Source organism: Ranitomeya variabilis, chromosome 4, assembly GCF_051348905.1.
Source record: "Ranitomeya variabilis isolate aRanVar5 chromosome 4, aRanVar5.hap1, whole genome shotgun sequence".
Lineage (NCBI taxonomy): Eukaryota > Metazoa > Chordata > Amphibia > Anura > Dendrobatidae > Ranitomeya > Ranitomeya variabilis.
In genome coordinates, this window is record NC_135235.1 from 481,431,450 (window position 1) to 481,450,566 (window position 19,117).

General features: G+C 40.6%; 2 protein-coding genes across 2 annotated transcripts in view; one reads left to right on the forward strand and one right to left on the reverse strand.

Annotated features, from left to right (window-relative positions):
- Positions 1-19,117, forward strand: part of ACSS2 (acyl-CoA synthetase short chain family member 2) — a 141,604-nt gene that overhangs the window by 19,822 nt on the left and 102,665 nt on the right. The gene's annotated exons all lie outside the window — the stretch shown is intronic.
- Positions 2,673-3,565, reverse strand: LOC143767010 (uncharacterized). The gene is made up of 3 exons (XM_077255029.1): positions 3,227-3,565; positions 3,083-3,151; positions 2,673-2,888 (listed from the first exon to the last, which is right to left on the reverse strand). Exons 1-3 carry the CDS (start codon positions 3,296-3,298, stop codon positions 2,673-2,675), a joined length of 357 nt encoding a protein of 118 aa, XP_077111144.1. The 5' UTR covers positions 3,299-3,565.

Below are 19,117 nucleotides of genomic sequence, written 5' to 3' on the forward strand. Positions count from 1 at the left end.
TTTACCTCTAATTGTTCCACTCCTTGTTTTGGCTTACAAATACTGTTATACAACACTGGCCATATACTGCTAGTAATGGCAGCCATGTTGCTGTATTGGTAAGCTTGTTGACGTCATAGCGTCATGATTCTCTTCTCCTGTATCCATTGGACACAAGCTGAAGAGACAATCACTGTCACACTATCTATAGTCATCAAGTCAGGTGTCAGAAATAATGAATTCATGATAAACATATACAGGCTCATGAATTCACTATTTCTGACACCTGTGCATGTGAGCATAGATATTTAGTGTGTGACCACCATTGTAACTCAAGTTGTGTGTAATATAAGAAGAGAAAATGGTGGTTATACAAGGCAGTTCTCTACTCAACAGGTCAGGTGTCATAACTAATGAGTTTTTTGACACCTGACCTGTTCAGTAGAGGTCTGCACTGCATTTCCACCATTTTCTCTTCAGACTGGCACACTAAGCACAGACCAAAAGAGATTATGGAGATACATGTAATATTTTTTGGGCCACCTCATATCTGTATACTAAAGACACATAAAGCTGCAGTCTTTTTATTTTTAACTAGAGGAGATATGATGTGGCCCAAAAAATTTGTGTGTGGCAAAGTTTCATGGCGCACGGTGTGTGTTGCCGGCGGCAGAAGACACAATAAACCAAACATAACTGTGGCAAATCAAACTTTTTTTATTTTGTTAACAACTGGAAAAAAAATATTTTTTACTGCGCCGGCTTGGGGTAGAGTGATGTAAACGGGGGGTGTGAAGTACTGAGGCCTGGCTAACCGTGGACGACGCAGAGGTGGCAGGAGAAGGGGCAATGACACTAGAAAGGTCTGGAAGTTCGGGGATGGGGCTTGACACATGAGAGGCTTCAGACGCACTGGAAGGGTGAGACAAACCTGACATTACAGACACATTGGGAGGTGAAGGGGGAGGAATGCTAAGAGTCCTCGGTTTTTGTTTTTTTTGTGTTTTCTTTTTTGTTTGCCTGGTTGTGGGAGGTCTTGGTGGGCTCATGTGGCATGGTGGTGGGTGACCTGTCAGGGTCCGGCTGCACTGTGTCAGAGTCCATAGTGCTCGTAGATCGTGCAGCCATGCCAGAGTCCATAGTGCTCGTAGAGCATGCAGCCATGTCAGAGTCCTGCATCGTGGAGGTGGCGGTACGGAAGGCCATGCCAGGGTCCTGCTGCATCGTGGAGGAGGCGGTACGGAAGGCCATGCCAGGGTCCTGCTGCATCGTGGAGGAGGCGGTACGGAAGGCCATGCCAGGGTCCTGCTGCATTGTGGAGGAGGCGGTACGGAAGGCCATGCCAGGATCCTGCTGCATCGTGGAGGTGGTGGTATGGAAGGCCATGCCAGGGTCCTGCTGCATCGTGGAGGAGGCGGTACGGAAGGCCATGCCAGGGTCCTGCTGCATCGTGGAGGAGGCGGTACGGAAGGCCATGCCAGGGTCCTGCTGCATCGTGGAGGAGGCGGTACGGAAGGCCATGCCAGGGTCCTGCTGCATCGTGGAGGTGGCGGTACGGAAGGCCATGCCAGAGTCCTGCTGCATCGTGTCAGTGGAGGAGGTCCAAGCAGGAGCAGCGGATGTCATGGTGGTGGCGGTGGGATGTCCAACTGCACTCGGCATGGTGGTGGTACTGTAGTGGTGTCCGGCTGTGGAAGGAATTGAGGTGGCCGTGCAGTAGGATGCAGCAGAGGTCAACATCAAGCGTGACAGTGAAGGCACAGGTGGATATGCCCCCACTGTCTGCTGAAAATACCGACTGCTGCATAGCCTGCACGTAAGCAGCATTGCAGGCCTGCAGGACACTCAGCTGGAGATCAGGAGTAAGGTGTTCCGATATGCCCTGCTCAATTTAATTAAAAAAATGATGAGCTGGCCTCTGGAGATTGGCTTTCTCTTGATCAAGGCTTTTGCTGACCACCTGGATACGTGCATTTAAGAGGTTATGCGAAGCATCCATTCGGTCACCCAAAGCCTTGATCGCATCGTGTAAAACCGAGCTCAAGTGCAAAAACTCGGGCATGAGTGACCTGTCCGAAGCCCTCTGCCACTGCCGGAATGAGCCCCAAAAAAAGGGGGCAGTGGAAGAGGACTGCAAAAGGGGAAGACCTGATGGACCAGCTCCCTGGTCTCCAGTTAGTGTGGAAGGCCCACTTGCTGCTGCGCTGCTGGATGGCTGGGACGGGTCCGTGGCTGTCGGATGAAGGACCGCTCCAGAACCTGGGCCAACAGTCGTGCTGTATGTGCTGTGAAAAAAGGAAAAAGAAAATTAATATCAAAAATTTACCAGACGCAAAATCCTGTGGAATTTAAAAATACGGATTATGGCAATACAATACAACCTAATGCACGTGATAAATACTTACGTTCTCTGGGCAAGGACCGGTCTTAAGAATGACAGTACTCGATGGTATTTGTAGCGTCTGATCCTTGCTCCTGAACCACTGGGAACACGGCTCTCTTGTCGCAGGTCCTTGTTGAAGCGGTCCTTCATCGAACGCCAACGTGTTTTGACTTTGGATACTGTTAAAATAAAAATTTGGGTCAGAAAAAGGACTTTTGGCCGTGCTCACACAACTGTGTGTGATGAGAGAAACTCCTGAGTTTCTTTCATCACACACAGTCGAGTGAGCACGACCAAGGTCTCTACTGCTTCACACTGCAGTGCAATACTTACCAAATGCAGCTCGGACCCGTGTCGGGGCGTTGTCCCAGCCATCCCACATCGCTTGGGCCACCTCATTCCATAACCGCCGGATCGTGATGATGTTCGAGTGCAGTGGATCCCGGGTGTCCCACAACGGGACTCGCTCCTGGACCAGGGTGATAAGGAGGTCATTTTCGATTAGGTCATCCTCCCGTTGTGAAACCTAAAAATTAAAGAAAGTCATTAAAGTTTGCTTAATTTAATAAGGAAAAGAAAGAAAAAAGATGCTGAGAAATGGCATGAATAGGAAAGTCAACATACAAAAGGATTCCAGAAGAAAAAAGTAAAGAAATACGAGTGTAAAGAAAGGAAGATTCAAGAATAATACACTGAGGACAGTCAGCCTTGTATACGTACCCGCTGCCGCCTTTCCACCGGACCTTGACTCCGCTGCTCCTGCCCTGTCTCAGCCGCAGTAGAAGAGCTCTAAAAAACAGAAAAAATCTAATTGTCACGTGTCGATGTGACAGTGAATACTTACCAATCTGACGAGGCAAGTACCTCACTGACATGCTCCACTTCCGACTGTCCTGGCCGAAACTCCTCACCAGATGAAGAATCCGAAGAAGACATTCTGATGCATGTAGAAAGAAAGAAATGGCAGAAATTAGGACATGTAGAGACAGAAAATAGAAAATAAAGGCATTGGCTAGGATATTCTCACATTGTTCAGGGTCTTGTTTTCCTCCAACATGTAGCCTGTCTGTGTCTCGTCTGCTTCAGAGTCTGGTGAGAAGTGACCTGCAACTGTCCACACCCTCCCTTTTATCACCTTGATGGTGGGGGGTGGCTTATCAGTGTCTAGACATGTTTTTCTCAATTGAAACGCATGCGATCAAAAACGCAACCAAACGCATGTGCAAAAAAAGCATGCGTTTACATAGGCAGCAATGCGTTTTTGTTTGTCGCAATCGACCGCATGTGTTTCCTGGCGGCAAATAGACGCCTCCAGAAATTACTACATGTTGCATTTCCGCGCCAAGCTGCAAACGACGAGACGACGCATGCGTCGTCAAACGCGGCACAGCGCGAACAAAAAAAAAAAGGCATGCGTTTTTAATGTTAAATATAGGAAAACACGACGCATGCGTTTATATGCGGTACAAACGCTGCGGCAACAAACGCAATTGTGAAACCAGCCTTACATTTATTAGTCGGTGCACATTGTAAGGAGATTGCTTGCTGGGTTTTCTCCTACAATGTGCACTCTCCTGTCACAACTCATCAGTGTTCTTAAAAAAAAAAAAAAAAAAAAAAAAAAGGGCGTGGCCTAGCTCTTGCCATGTAAAGAAGCAGGAGCTTGGAGCTCTCTCAGATTTCCCTTCAAAAGCGACTAAAAAGCTTTATATTGGGACTAAAACGCTTTTATTGAAGATATCAAGCAGCCTTTATACATAGGCTTTCATTTAAGACCAGGGACGGACCTCTGGCTGAAGCACAGAGGTGTTTACTCCTACCGGCCCTTCTCTGTCAGCCTGAGGGAGTCTGGAGCCGCCATCTTGACCACGCATCTCCTCCATATTAACACAGTGGCCCAAGCAGCTCATCGTCTGCAGCTCATCGCCTGCAGTGTTGGCTTTACCTGATACCTGATACCGCTGAGGAGCGACCGAAAACCGACAGTGACCCGCAGTTGGAGGGAGGACACAGCTGACAGGTGCCCAACGACTCTGGAGCATCTCACACCTATCGGCCCGGAGGTAAGCAGACCTCAAAGTCCCACATAGTCAACAACGAGCCTATCATACTGCCCGAACTGTAGCGAGAGCTAAGCTGTGGAACAACTGTCACACAAATCATAAACCCTGCTGATACCAGGGGTATAGTCCTAGGACTGCTAGGGGGATTGGGATTAACCCTCATTTTGGGTCTGAACCTCTGATTGTGAGCGGCGCCTGTGGAATGCAAGTTTATCAGACATAGGCACAGCATTGAGCCGGAACCTGCAGCTAATTAACTCATTCTATACCTCTTTAGTCAGCGGGTATCTGTCATAAACCCCCATAAAGGGATAATACATTTAGCATCACTGGATTCATCCAGGTTATTAACCCATTAGGGGTCACCACTTAATTATTAAGCATCAGTGCTCCCCACTAGCAGATCAAGTAGAATCACAGCAGGAGCCAGGGCAGTGGATCTGGGGAATTTCATTCTTTCCTATAACTCCCGGGCAGAAGAACAGCAGTTGAGTAAGGGTTAATTCCCCATATTAAAAGGAGAAGAGAAACGGGAAAAGGGAAGAGCTTTATTACTACAGAGGGATAGGAGCCAAAGCTGTAACATCGTACTGAGACACAGAGACTGAGTCCTAGCTCAAGTTCAATTATTAACCCATTCTGAGACAAGTATCAGGAGTCTGCATAGATACTCCCATAGAATCCTAAATAAAGTGATTATACCAACAAACTGCACCAATGAGCTCATCCAGGAAATTAGCATCTAAATCTTACGTAGATATTTCTAATTTACTAAGTCCTGTCAAATCCACATCACCTCAAAAGGGGAACACAGCTAAAGTTATCAAACCATCAATAATGCTTCCCCAAAGGATTATCCCTGCACAACGTTCTAGTGGAAAAACTAAACCTGACACAATAAACAAAGACCCTCTCTCATTAACTGAAAAAGACTCATCAGAGGAACCAGCAATGGACTCATCCATTTCTGCTAAAAGGGGTGCCCCAGACCATAGGTCATCCGAAGAATTTGATCCTAAACTCAAAAGAGAGCGTTCCGATCTAGAACAAATAAGGGTAAAAAAGACCCCTGAGGAGGAATTTTTTCAGAAGGTTATCACTCTGATAGATACCAAAATGGAGGAAGGATTTACAAAATATAATACCAAAATTGAGGAAGTATGTGCAGGAATAGTACAAAAACTAGAGATAAATGAAAAAAAGATTGAAGAACTAACGCAAAAGACTGACGCTTTAGCTTCTCAGAACACTATCCTTAAGCAGGAAATCAATGAGCTCAGATCCAAAGTGGCGGATATAGAGGACAGAAGCCGCCGTAACAACATCAAGATCAGGGGTATTCCAGAGGAGGTCAAGCAGGAGGATTTGGCGGACTTCGTTAAGACTGTCTTTAAGAAGACTCTTCCAAAGGCTACCAACATGGATCTATGTATTGACAGGATTCACAGGCTCCCTAAGCCAAAGGGAATTCATGTCGATAAGCCTAGGGATACAATTATGAGGCTTCACTTCTTTAGTACCAAAGAAAAAATTCAGAACTACGTCAGAGACAATGGCGCACTACCAGATCCTTACCATCAGCTTAAAATCTACACGGATTTATCTAAGCACACATTGGACCTGCGCAGGTCCTTCAAACCTATCACGGATATCCTAAGGGAGAAACACATCAGATATAAGTGGGGTTTCCCGACCAAGCTCCTGTTTTATCATAAAGAAAAACTCAGTGCTTAATTCTGTTGAGGAGGGAAGATCATTCTTTACATCTAATGTTTGAAAATTTGCGTTCATGTTAGGCAGTGTGATTCTTTTTGTCCTTCTTCCCCGGGACTTTATTTTCTAAAGAAGAAGGCTGTTGAATAAATTTAGTCCCCATACAAGAAATGGGAGAAATGGGAGAGTTGAAACACACACGAACTTTCCCCATAGGTCAAGATCCCTATTCGGATCTAGATCTGAAACTGAACAGTTAGAGTTAATATATTACAGTTGATCGTATTGTATTATTTTGTTCAATTTCTTGTTCACTAACTTCTTTGTTCTAAGTTTAAGTGTTCCAATAGGTTTTACATCTCCACATGGTAATGATCATGTTCGCGTCCTACAACGTCAGGGGGCTTAACAGTCCCTGGAAGAGATATACGCTTTTGAGGGAATTGAAACAGCTTCAGGTTGATGTCGCATGTTTACAGGAGACGAAATTTCAGAATGATAACTATCCACACTTCTCCAGCAGAGACTTTGCACACTCGTTCAAGTCATCAGCCTCAAAGAAAAAGGCAGGGGTGATCACCTTAATAAAAAACACAGTCCCCTTCAAATTCATTGAGGAACACACTGACCCAGGGGGTAGATATCACATTTTGGTTTGCGAGTTAAATTCAACTACGTGCACGATTGTCAATATATACGGCCCTAATAAAAAGCAAATGAACTTCCTTAATAAGATTGCCAAAAAAATTCAAAAAAATAGAAAAGGGAAATTATACATAATGGGAGACTTCAATATGGTGCCTGATAGTAAAATAGACTCTTCATCACTGACTAGACACCTATCTGGAGACCTAGGAAATTGGCTATTAAACAATGAATTATACGACACGTTTAGATGTCTGAATGCATCATCAAAAGAATACACACATTTCTCCTCTGTTCACAAAACCTCATCAAGGATAGACCTTTTTCTCACAGACATCTTCTCCCTCACCAACATAAAAAAATCAGTCATTATAGACAAGACGTTCTCAGATCATTCTCCCATCATAACAGAAGTTGTGGTTGGACCTATTTTCAAAAACAGCGCTCTTTGGAAGTGCAGCAATTATTTGTTGAACACACCAGAGTGCGGAAAAGAGATTGAGTCCTCTCTGAAATTATACTTTAAGGAGAACGAAACTGAGGGAATGAGCCCTCTTACAATATGGTGCGCCCACAAAGCGGTGGTGAGGGGAAAGATGATCCAACTGACAGCACAAAATAATTCAAAGAGGAGGGAAAGGATTAAAACCATTCAGACACAGATTAGGACAAATGAAACCCTTATCAATAACAAAGACCCCAACTCCCAACAGATATACACTGACACTCTTAGATTAAAACAGGATTTGAATGGGGTGATCATGGAAGACTTTGAAAAAATTTCAAATAAATTTAAATTTAAAACATATGCTGAAACGAATAGGCCCACTAAATTCATGATGGCAAAAATGAAGAAAGAAAGAATAAAAAACAGGGTGCTCAAAATCAGAACTCCCAATGGGGACATAAAATACCATCCGCAGGATATTGCAGAGGAATTTGCTAATTTTTATAGGGAATTGTACAATATAAAGTCAGATTTTCCAACAAGAATCCAACAAACAATAGAATTCCTGGACAGATTAAGTCTCCATCAAATTGACAAAACAGACTTGCTCACTCTTAACCAACCCTTTAATGAATCAGAGATTAGGGAAACAATCAAATCATTAAAATCCCAGAAATCCCCAGGCCCGGATGGTCTGATTAATGAGTATTATCAGAAATTTACGGAAGCTCTTGTCCCATGTTTAACTAGAGTCTTTAATCGAGCTTCACAATCCGGACAGTTCCCAGGGGAGATGCTAGAAGCTACTCTTATAATGATCCCGAAGTCTCAGAGTGATGCGGAGGAGGTCGGAAATTTCAGGCCAATATCTCTCATCAACACGGATATCAAGATTTACTCCAAAATCATGGCCACAAGGTTGAGAGTTATACTCCCCAAGTTAATCAACAGTGACCAAACAGGTTTCATAAAAGACAGGCAAACATCCGATGGGACTAGAAGGCTTATAAATATTATTCATAAAATTAACTCCACTCATACCCCGTCAATACTGGTAGCCTTGGATGCTGAGAAGGCTTTCGACCGAATTAATTGGCCTTATCTAAAAAGAGTCCTTCTGAAATTTGGCTTTGATAACTCATGGGTGGATTCGGTCTTTTCCCTCTACTCCAGCCCAAGTGCTAAAGTCTACATTAACAATAGCCTCTCCAGGCCTTTTGAGATAGGAAACGGTACAAGACAGGGATGCCCATTGTCACCCCTGCTCTTTGCACTGGCAATTGAGCCTTTGGCGGAGGCAGTGAGACAAAATATTAATATCTCGGGAATTGAATCCACACTCAGACAGTTCAAGATTAGTCTGTTTGCAGACGACATGTTGTTGACTCTCACAAACCCACTTAACTCTACCAAAGCTTTAATGGAAACTCTCAGAGAATTTTCCCTGATTTCTGACTTTAAAATCAACAATCATAAATCTAAAATTTTGCAGTTCCACATGACTGACGATTTGATAGAGTCTGTTAAGAAGGTATCGGACTTCTGCTGGGAGAGGGAGGAAATCAGCTACTTGGGGGTTGCATTTAGGAGGAATATGGCAGATACTGTCAGCGCGAATTGCAGATCATTATTGTCCACTATTACAAAGGATCTACTGGCATGGGAAAATGTGGGATTATCTTGGTTCGGAAAAGTTTTGGCAATCAAAACAATAATTCTACCTAAGCTGTTATATTTATTCAGAACTTTACCCTTGAACTTTCCAGCAACCTTCTTCAGAGACTGCAATAAAAAAATCTTTGAATACATCTGGAAGGGGAAGAGAGCTAGAGTCTCCAGGGACATAATGCACAAAAGTAAGTCCAGTGGAGGAATGGGAGTCCCAAACATACATGCCTATTACTTAACAAATTTAATCAAACAGAGCCAATTTTGGTTAATGGAGGGTATAACACCTGCATGGATAGATTTGGAGGCACAGATTCATGATACCAAACCAATAAAGAGAATCCTCCTTGAACATATATTTAATCTAAATATTCATAAATCAAAACATCCTATCTTATCGGCAATTGTATGTGCTTGGGGATCCCTGACCAACCAAAAGGACAAAACAGAGGGGAACCCTGGAGACAAACTTCCATTGACTTTAATAGCTACTGCCTTCGGGACCACTTTCCCAGAAAACTGGATAAAGGGGGGTATAGACAAGATGGGTGATCTGGTCTGTGATAATAAGATCAAGACCTTTTCAGAAATAAAGAAAAAATGTAACATCCCATCGGAAGAAATCATGCAGTTCTTCATAATAAAGGATTTAATAAAAAAATTCTTGGGTAGAGCTACTATTAAATCAGAAATTTCCCACCTCCTCCTCAAAAATACTACACATAAGATTTTCTGGAGTACAAGATTCATATACAGGTTTTTTAATAAGGACAGTGAGTTTGGGAAAAATCGGTACATACAAAAATGGGAGAAGGAATTACAGTTTAGGGTGTCTAGGAAAAAGTGGGAGATTGCCATTAACTACACTTATGCGTCAACAATTTCGATTCCTCTGCATGAGTCCTATCTCAAGATTCTAACCAGGTGGTATCTCACACCTTCCAGAGTTGCACATTTCAGGGAGGACGAGTCCCCATTATGTTGGAGAGGTTGTGGAGGAAAAGGTGACATGTTGCATGTCTTTTGGTCGTGCCCGAAACTTGGGGGTTTGTGGAGAGAAATTTCGGAATACATCAGCAAACTGATTAGCAGAGACTTTGTTCTCTCTTCGCTAGGCCTACTGTTCTCATTGAACTTGGAAGACATCCACCCTTCCACAAGACATGTCATCATCCATATCCTGTTGATTGCAAAAAATCTGATTGCTGCATTCTGGAAGAGACTTGAACCCCCAAAGCTCCATGACGTTGTGGACAGGCTACAAACACACAATGCGCTTGATCTTAAATTTGCTATAATGAACGATTGTATACATAAATATAAAAAAAAGTGGAATATTTGGAACACCATATACCAAAGTTAATTGTTAATTGTGGAGTTACGGAATGTTGATGCATTCCTTACGTGTATATAAGTTTACCTTTAATATAGGAAAATCGAAGCTGGTGACAACAAGACAGATTAGGAGACAAATCTTTACAAGCAATAATAGTCTGTCTACACTACGGTTATTTCTTTTACCTTTCCTCCCCCTTTCTCCCCCCTTCCCCCATCTCACCACTTCCCTTCCCCATGTTCCTTCATATGTATCTATAGATGAAGCATATATCAATACAAAATTAATGCATAAAGTTTGTTGTTATGTTTAAAAGTTTAATAAAAACACTTGAACCACTAAAAAAAAAAAAAAAAAATTGCACATAAACAAAATTCTATTAATTGATTGTCAGAATTGACAGCAGGGCCTAGACCAGCCCCTCAAGCGGATGTTGCTGATGACGCTTCGTTTTAGGCTGGGGGCAGAGACTGCAGCCTCAGTCCTCTTATCGGCTTGTTTGAGAATCACAGCATGCAGAGGGAGTTCTCAAACTAAATGTCATCAAAAAGGAAGAAGGTGTAAAAAATAAATAAATAAAAAAATAAATTGCAGGTTGCGAGGGAGTAATAGGGAATTTTTAATCTAATCTTTCCTAATATATGTTATTACATTAAACACAGGCATTTAGTATTTCAATAAATGTTAGTTGCAGACCACCTCTTTAACTCATCTTGTCTATGGTCTTTCAGGCACAGAGAATGGGGGATGCAAGTCCTTTCTTCTGGCTGTTGGTGAATAGGAAATAATTAGTGATGAGACGAATATACTCGTTACTCGAGATTTCCCGAGCACGCTCGGGCGCCCTCCGAGTATTTTTTAGTGCTCGGAGAGTTAGTTTTTCTTGCCGCAGCTGAATAATTTACATCTGTTAGCCAGCATAAGTACATGTGGGGGTTCCCTAGCAACCAGGCAACCCACACATGTACTTTTGCTGGCTAACAGATGTAAAACATTCAGTTGTGGCAATAAAAACTAAATTTCCGAGCACTAAAAAATACTTGGAGGACATTCGAGTAACGAGTATATTCGCTCATCACTAGAAATAATATATTTAGGCTGGAATACCCCAGTAAGTAACAACACATTAGAGCCATCCAATACAGTTTGACAGGACCTTGGAGATCAGTGGTTGTCAGTAGCAGCTGTAGATTTATGATTTATTTTCCATCAAAACAAATTGGTGCCATCTCCAACACAGTAAACGACCCTGTTTTAACCAATTGTGTTATTGGAAAGAATCACTGGTGACTAAATGAAAGTGTTCATTAAAGAGCGAAAGAGAGACTATAAAACTTGAAAATTTTATATATATATATATATATATATATATATATATATATATATATATATATATATATATATATATATACACACAAAAAAGGAAAAGCAGCACAAAAAATAATAGAAAAGTGGACTTTATTGCCTGAACGGCGTGGCGGCAACGTTTCGGATACAGAATCCTTTTTCAAGCAGTGAACACATGAGTGAGACAACTATATATACAAAAGACATGCCAATCTCATTACAAAATTCATTAAATATAATATTCCAAATATAAATAGACTACAGTGAATAACGATCCATTGTAATAGTGAATCCATGTGAAATAGGATACTTCCATAAATTTCTTCATCAGTGAACATTAAAAATAATGTGTCGCGTGATTATAAATAAAATATCCTCAATAATCAATTGTAATCAATAAAAACAACTCACATCAGGTGCTTCATCCTCATAAACTATGACCACATGAAAAAAAATAATTCACTAGACCTGCACGCCTCGGTTCTCGGCGTCCTCCCGCACATACTGCGCATGTCCGTGACATCACAGCCAAAGGACCCATGATGCCACAGCTCGCAGCTGCGCAGAGCCACCCAGGGACCCGAGGCGCCATATTTGTCAAGGGAAATGTGTGCCCAGAGATGGTATTAGTTCTAAATATACAAAAAACATTTAATTAAAAAATCTTATTACAACTCGGTAATTACAGACTAACGCATACAGGCCAACTAGTTAATAGTCATACCGGCCCAATATTCACACCAAAGTTGGTCCGGAGCACCACCACTCAGACCGAGCAGACAAACATCGCTTATTCTGGGAAAGTACTCGGATGTGCCATACACTTACAGGACCTGAGCAAAAGCCCACACTAAAGTCACAAGGTTTGGGAAGCTCTTATAAACAAGAGTACCATCCCATTCCAAAATAGGACATAGAGAAATTTGGGGGCAAGATATCCCCCGCATCTCTTCTATCCATTAATTGTGACATACATGGTCCGTGTGGCTACATCACATAAATCCCCTCACAAATAAAACAGACGCACAGGCATATCGTGGTTGCTCAAGAAGGACATTATTTATTATTATAAGTATATCTTTGTCCAATGCATTTGTTAGTACCGAATTTCCAAATAGTACTTTATTCCAAACAAAATCATTTAATCCCAACATGCCAGTGGGCAAAGAACGCACAGAAATCTCTCTACATCTTCCATGCAGCCACAGTACAGGATGAAGAACCTGAGGCAAGAAAACAAAAGTAAACATTATAAAATTGTACAAAACATATATTATTATTTTTTTTAATTTTTTTTTTTTAAATAAGAGTCAGTGAAAGAATAACCTCATCATTATATCTCACAAACATTTACATAATTTGACTGTATTTAAAGTCTACATTAAGACCATTTGGTTTGAGTGTCTTAAGTCTCATTATCCACTCCATTTCTCTTCTTTTTAACAATTGAACACGGTCACCCCCTCTCCTTTGGACAGGTATCGTATCAATTATACGAAAACGAAGCTCTTTTTCTGTGTGTGATTTCTCCACAAAGTGTTTGGAAACAGGTAAGTCCATGCGCTTCTTCCTTATGGTATGCCGGTGTTGATTAATTCTTGTCTTAAATTCACATGTAGTCTCACCGACATACCATAATGAACAAGGGCATTGTAGTAAATAAGTTACAAAAACTGAGTCGCACGTCAGATAGTGCCGAATTTTAAACTCTTCATTGGTCCTGGGATGAAAAAATTTTTGGCCTTTTAACATCAAACTGCAATTGACACATGATAAGCAAGGATAACATCCCCTCCTATTTATACCTGTCAATGTTGTTTGGCCCTGTTTTTTAAAAGTGCCTATATCCGATTTAATTAAGGTAGAAGCGATAGTCTGATTTCTTTTATAGGAAAAGATTGGAGGTTTAGAAAATTCCCTCACCTGGGGCAAACACTTAAACAGCATTCCCCAGTGTTTGCGTATAACCTCAGTGACCATATTACTCTCTTCCCAATAAGTAGTTACAAACTGAATACGATTAATTTCATTCGAGCGAGATCTTTTTTGGAGTAAATTCTCTCTAGGTAATGCATCTACTTTGTTTTTCTGTCTCTGTAGCAAATTTTTTGAGTAACCTCTTTCCGAGAATTTCTTAAGAGTTCCTTCCATAGACTTTTTTAAAGACTCTTCATTGCTCTCAATTCTTTTAACTCGAATTAACTGACTATATGGAATTGACTCTTTAGTCTTTTTCGCATGTTGGCTACTAAAGAGCAACAAATCATTTTTATCTGTAACCTTAGTATACAGTTGAGTAACCAGCTTACCATTTTCTATCTGGACATTTACATCAAGAAATTGTATGTTAGTACTAGAGTAGACAAGGGTAAATTTGATTGTTTCATCAATTGTATTTAAGAATTCATGAAACTCGAGTAGAGAATCTTTGGTCCCAGTCCAAATGAGGAAGACCTCATCTATGTATCTCCACCACGCAGCTACATAGTCAAAGTGGTGGGACACATAGACGAGGTCTTCCTCAAGGACACTCATAACAATATTTGCATATGCGGGCACCATGTTCGCGCCCATGGCGGTCCCGCGTAATTGCAAATAAAAAGAATCCCCAAATAAAAAATAATTCTTGGTCAGCACCAATTTCAATAGTTCTAGTATAAATTCTCTTGTCTCAGTAGAATATTGTGTAGATAACTTTTTTCTTATTGCATTCAGCCCCCGACCATGATCAATAGACGTGTAAAGTGATGTGACATCAAAAGATGCCAACATCACTTCACCCACTATTTCTATACCGCCCACCTTCTCCAAAAAGTCAGTAGTATCTCTAATAAAAGATTCAGAGCAACTAGCAATTGGATTGAGGACCTTGTCCAAAAGAATTCCAATATTGGATAGAAGAGAGTTACAGCCAGAGACGATCGGCCTACCCGGAGGGTGTATGAAAGACTTATGGATCTTAGGCAATACATATAGCACCGGAGTAACCGGAAATTTAATAGTTAAAAAGTCATATAGATCCTGATCAATAATTTTACTGCCCAGGGCAATATCCAAAATGCCCTTGATTTCCTTGGCAAAAGCAAATTTTGGATCACCTGTTAGTCTCTCATACACCCCCGGGTCCGCCAGCTGGCTCTCAATTTCATCCACATAATCATTTTTATTGAGTATGACCACTGCTCCGCCTTTATCGGCTTTTTTTATTATAATGTCATCATCATCCATCAGCTCATGTAAAGCCTCAATTTCCCCTTTTGTCATATTCGGATGTTTAAACTCCCTTGGACAATCATTTTGTAGTTTCTCAATATCCCTAGTCACAGCTGATATAAAGGCATCAATGACCAAAGAGTCATCAGATGGGGTAAAATTACTTTTTTTCTTTAGGGCTAGTTGTTTTAAATTAAGTTCACACATAAGAATTTTCTCATTACTTGAATTGAAACTGAACCACTCCTTTAGTTTTACCAACCTAAAAAAATATTGTAAATCTAAATTTAACTGAAACCAATTAACATGTGTACTGAGACCAAAGGACAAGCCCTTGTTCAGTAACAATACCTGCTCATTAGAGAGTACTTTATCTGAAATATTAACAATCAAGCCTGATCCTTGCTCCTCGTAGCCATCTGCATTTCCACTGGTGATTTGTTTTTCCCTTTTTTCTCTTTTTTGCTTTCTCCGATGCTTTTTCCCTCCTCTCTTTCTACCGTTCTCAATTTTTCTTTGGTAAGATCCACACCTGGGGAAATCATAATTAGATGGCAGAAATCTATTAGTACAAACATTAAAAAAGTCCTCCTTTTATACCAAAACCTTTTTTCCTCCAATTTCCAGTATTGTCCTTCTGCCAATTATAGATATTCCCTTCTTTGTAATCATCCATGTCACGATTCCACTTCCTTTGTTTTCCATTCTCCAATTCCAAACGCAGTTTATCAGTTTTGATTTTTAGGTTCTCCTTCAGATTATTCCACTCATCTTCCTTCACAAGGCACTTTATCCCAGATTCCAATGTAGGTATTTCCAAATTAATTTTCCTCAGTTCTTGTTGCAAAAATTCAATATTTAACAAAATTATGTCCAAACCATACTTATTTGATATCATACTAAATTTTCCACAGAAAAAAAGAGTCATTCATCATTAAATTAGGGCGAATATTGGAGCGGAGCCCCCTCGGGATTTTTTTTGCCTTATAATACTCACTAAGGCTACGTTCACATTAGCGTTAAGCTAATGTGCGTCGGGTTTGCGTCGGCGACGCATGCGTCATGCGCCCCTATACTTAACATGGGGGACGCATGCGTTTTTTTTTGTTGCGTTGTGCGACACATGCGTCTTTTTTGCCGCAAGCGTCGGACCAAGAAAACGCAACAAGTTGCATTTTTCTTGCGTCCGATTTTCGGCAAAAACCGACGCATGCGTCGCAAAACGCAGCGTTTTTGCGTGCGTTTTGACGCGTTTTTGCGTGCGTTGTGCGTTGCGTCGCCGACGCAACGGCGCACAACGCTATTGTGAACGTAGCCTAAGTGTAGTGAGATGTAGTTGTAAAGTTGTAGACTTTTTCAAAATATTCTCATATTTAAATTTCAGATCATATAATGACGGTGTACTCAGAAAGGAGGCATCAACTTCCACCCCTCCAACAATCCTTTCACCATCCTCACTGGTGTATGCAAAAACGCCCGGTTCAGGCACTTTGTGCTCCATAGTCCACAACACAAAATAACCGTGAAAACCAAGAAAAATGTAAAAGTAAAAAAATTGAAAAGAAAGAAAAAATGATGCAAATTTCCACAGAGTAACTAATATAAACAAAAATTGGAACAGCATAAAAAAAAATACCTTAATGTAGTGCAAAAGCTTTCCCGGCCAGTAGTCCAGTGACCTCTAAATAATATAAACAAAAAAAAGGAAAAGCAGCACAAAAAATAATAGAAAAGTGGACTTTATTGCCTGAACGGCGTGGCGGCAACGTTTCGGATACAGAATCCTTTTTCAAGCAGTGAACACATGAGTGAGACAACTATATATACAAAACACATGCCAATCTCATTACAAAATTCATTAAATATATTTAATGAATTTTGTAATGAGATTGGCATGTGTTTTGTATATATAGTTGTCTCACACTGTCTCACTCATGTGTTCACTGCTTGAAAAAGGATTCTGTATCCGAAACGTTGCCGCCACGCCGTTCAGGCAATAAAGTCCACTTTTCTATTATTTTTTGTGCTGCTTTTCCTTTTATTTGTTTATATTATTTGGAGGTCACTGGACTACTGGCCGGGAAAGCTTTTGCACTACATTAAGGTATTTTTTTGGATGCTGTTCCAATTTTTGTTTATATTCCTTACTCTGTGGAAATTTGCATCATTTTTTCTTTCTTTTCAATTTTTTTACTTTTACATTTTTCTTGGTTTTCACGGTTATTTTGTGTTGTGGACTATGGAGCACAAAGTGCCTGAACCGGGCGTTTTTGCATACACCAGTGAGGATGGTGAAAGGATTGTTGGAGGGGTGGAAGTTGATGCCTCCTTTCTGAGTACACCGTCATTATATGATCTGAAATTTAAATATGAGAATATTTTGAAAAAGTCTACAACTTTACAACTACATCTCACTACACTTAGTGAGTATTATAAGGCTAAAAAAATCCCGAGGGGACTCCGCTCCAATATTCGCCCTAATTTAATGATGACTGACTTTTTTCTGTGGAAAATTTAGTATGATATCAAATAAGTATGGTTTGGACATAATTTTGTTAAATATTGAATTTTTGCAACAAGAACTGAGGAAAATTAATTTGGAAATACCTACATTGGAATCTGGGATAAAGTGCCTTGTGAAGGAAGATGAGTGGAATAATCTGAAGGAGAACTTAAAAATCAAAACTGATAAACTGCGTTTGGAATTGGAGAATGGAAAACAAAGGAAGTGGAATCGTGACATGGATGATTACAAAGAAGGGAATATCTATAATTGGCAGAAGGACAATACGGGAAATTGGAGGAAAAAAGGTTTTGGTATAAAAGGAGGACTTTTTTAATGTTTGTACTAATAGATTTCTGCCATCTAATTATGATTTCCCCAGGTGTGGATCTTACCAAAGAAAAATTAAGAACGGTAGAAAGAGAGGAGGGAAAAAGCATCGGAGAAAGCAAAAAAGAGAAAAAAGGGAAAAACAAATCACCAGTGGAAATGCAGATGGCTACGAGGAGCAAGGATCAGGCTTGATTGTTAATATTTCAGATAAAGTACTCTCTAATGAGCAGGTATTGTTACTGAACAAGGGCTTGTCCTTTGGTCTCAGTACAAATGTTAATTGGTTTCAGTTAAATTTAGATTTACAATATTTTTTTAGGTTGGTAAAACAAAAGGAGTGGTTCAGTTTCAATTCAAGTAGTGAGAAAATTCCTATGTGTGAACTTAATTTAAAACAACTAGCCCTAAAGAAAAAAAGTAATTTTACCCCATCTGATGACTCTTTGGTCATTGATGCCTTTATATCAGCTGTGACTAGGGATATTGAGAAACTACAAAATGATTGTCCAAGGGAGTTTAAACATCCGAATATGACAAAAGGGGAAATTGAGGCTTTACATGAGCTGATGGATGATGATGACATTATAATAAAAAAAGCCGATAAAGGCGGAGCAGTGGTCATACTCAATAAAAATGATTATGTGGATGAAATTGAGAGCCAGCTGGCGGACCCGGGGGTGTATGAGAGACTAACAGGTGATCCAAAATTTGCTTTTGCCAAGGAAATCAAGGGCATTTTGGATATTGCCCTGGGCAGTAAAATTATTGATCAGGATCTATATGACTTTTTAACTATTAAATTTCCGGTTACTCCGGTGCTATATGTATTGCCTAAGATCCATAAGTCTCTCATACACCCTCCGGGTAGGCCGATCGTCTCTGGCTGTAACTCTCTTCTATCCAATATTGGAATTCTTTTGGACAAGGTCCTCAATCCAATTGCTAGTTGCTCTGAATCTTTTATTAGAGATACTACTGACTTTTTGGAGAAGGTGGGCGGTATAGAAATAGTGGGTGAAGTGATGTTGGCATCTTTTGATGTCACATCACTTTACACGTCTATTGATCATGGTCGGGGGCTGAATGCAATAAGAAAAAAGTTATCTACGCAATATTCTACTGAGACAAGAGAATTTATACTAGAACTATTGAAATTGGTGCTGACCAAGAATTATTTTTTATTTGGGGATTCCTTTTATTTGCAATTACGCGGGAACATGGCGCCCGCGTATGCAAATATTGTTATGAGTGTCCTTGAGGAAGACCTCGTCTATGTGTCCCACCACTTTGACTATGTAGCTGCGTGGTGGAGATACATAGACGATGTCTTCCTCATTTGGTCTGGGATCCAAAGATTGGATGCTGTTCCAATTTTTGTATATATATATATTATAATGTTTTTTTGTATATAAAAGTGCACATTGTGAACAAGGTTCAATGCTTAGGTCTTTTTCAAGTGGCCAATTAAGAATCTGAGGTGTTCGTA

Coding starts and splice junctions, on each gene's coding strand:
- LOC143767010 (XM_077255029.1), bottom strand. CDS start 3,298: ATGTCTTCTTCGGATTCTTCATCTGGTGAGGAGTTTCGGCCAGGACAG. Junction 3,152..3,226: donor AAGTGGAGCATGTCAGTGAG/GTACTTGCCTCG, acceptor TCTGTTTTTTAG/AGCTCTTCTACTGCGGCTGA. Junction 2,889..3,082: donor CGGTGGAAAGGCGGCAGCGG/GTACGTATACAA, acceptor TTTAATTTTTAG/GTTTCACAACGGGAGGATGA.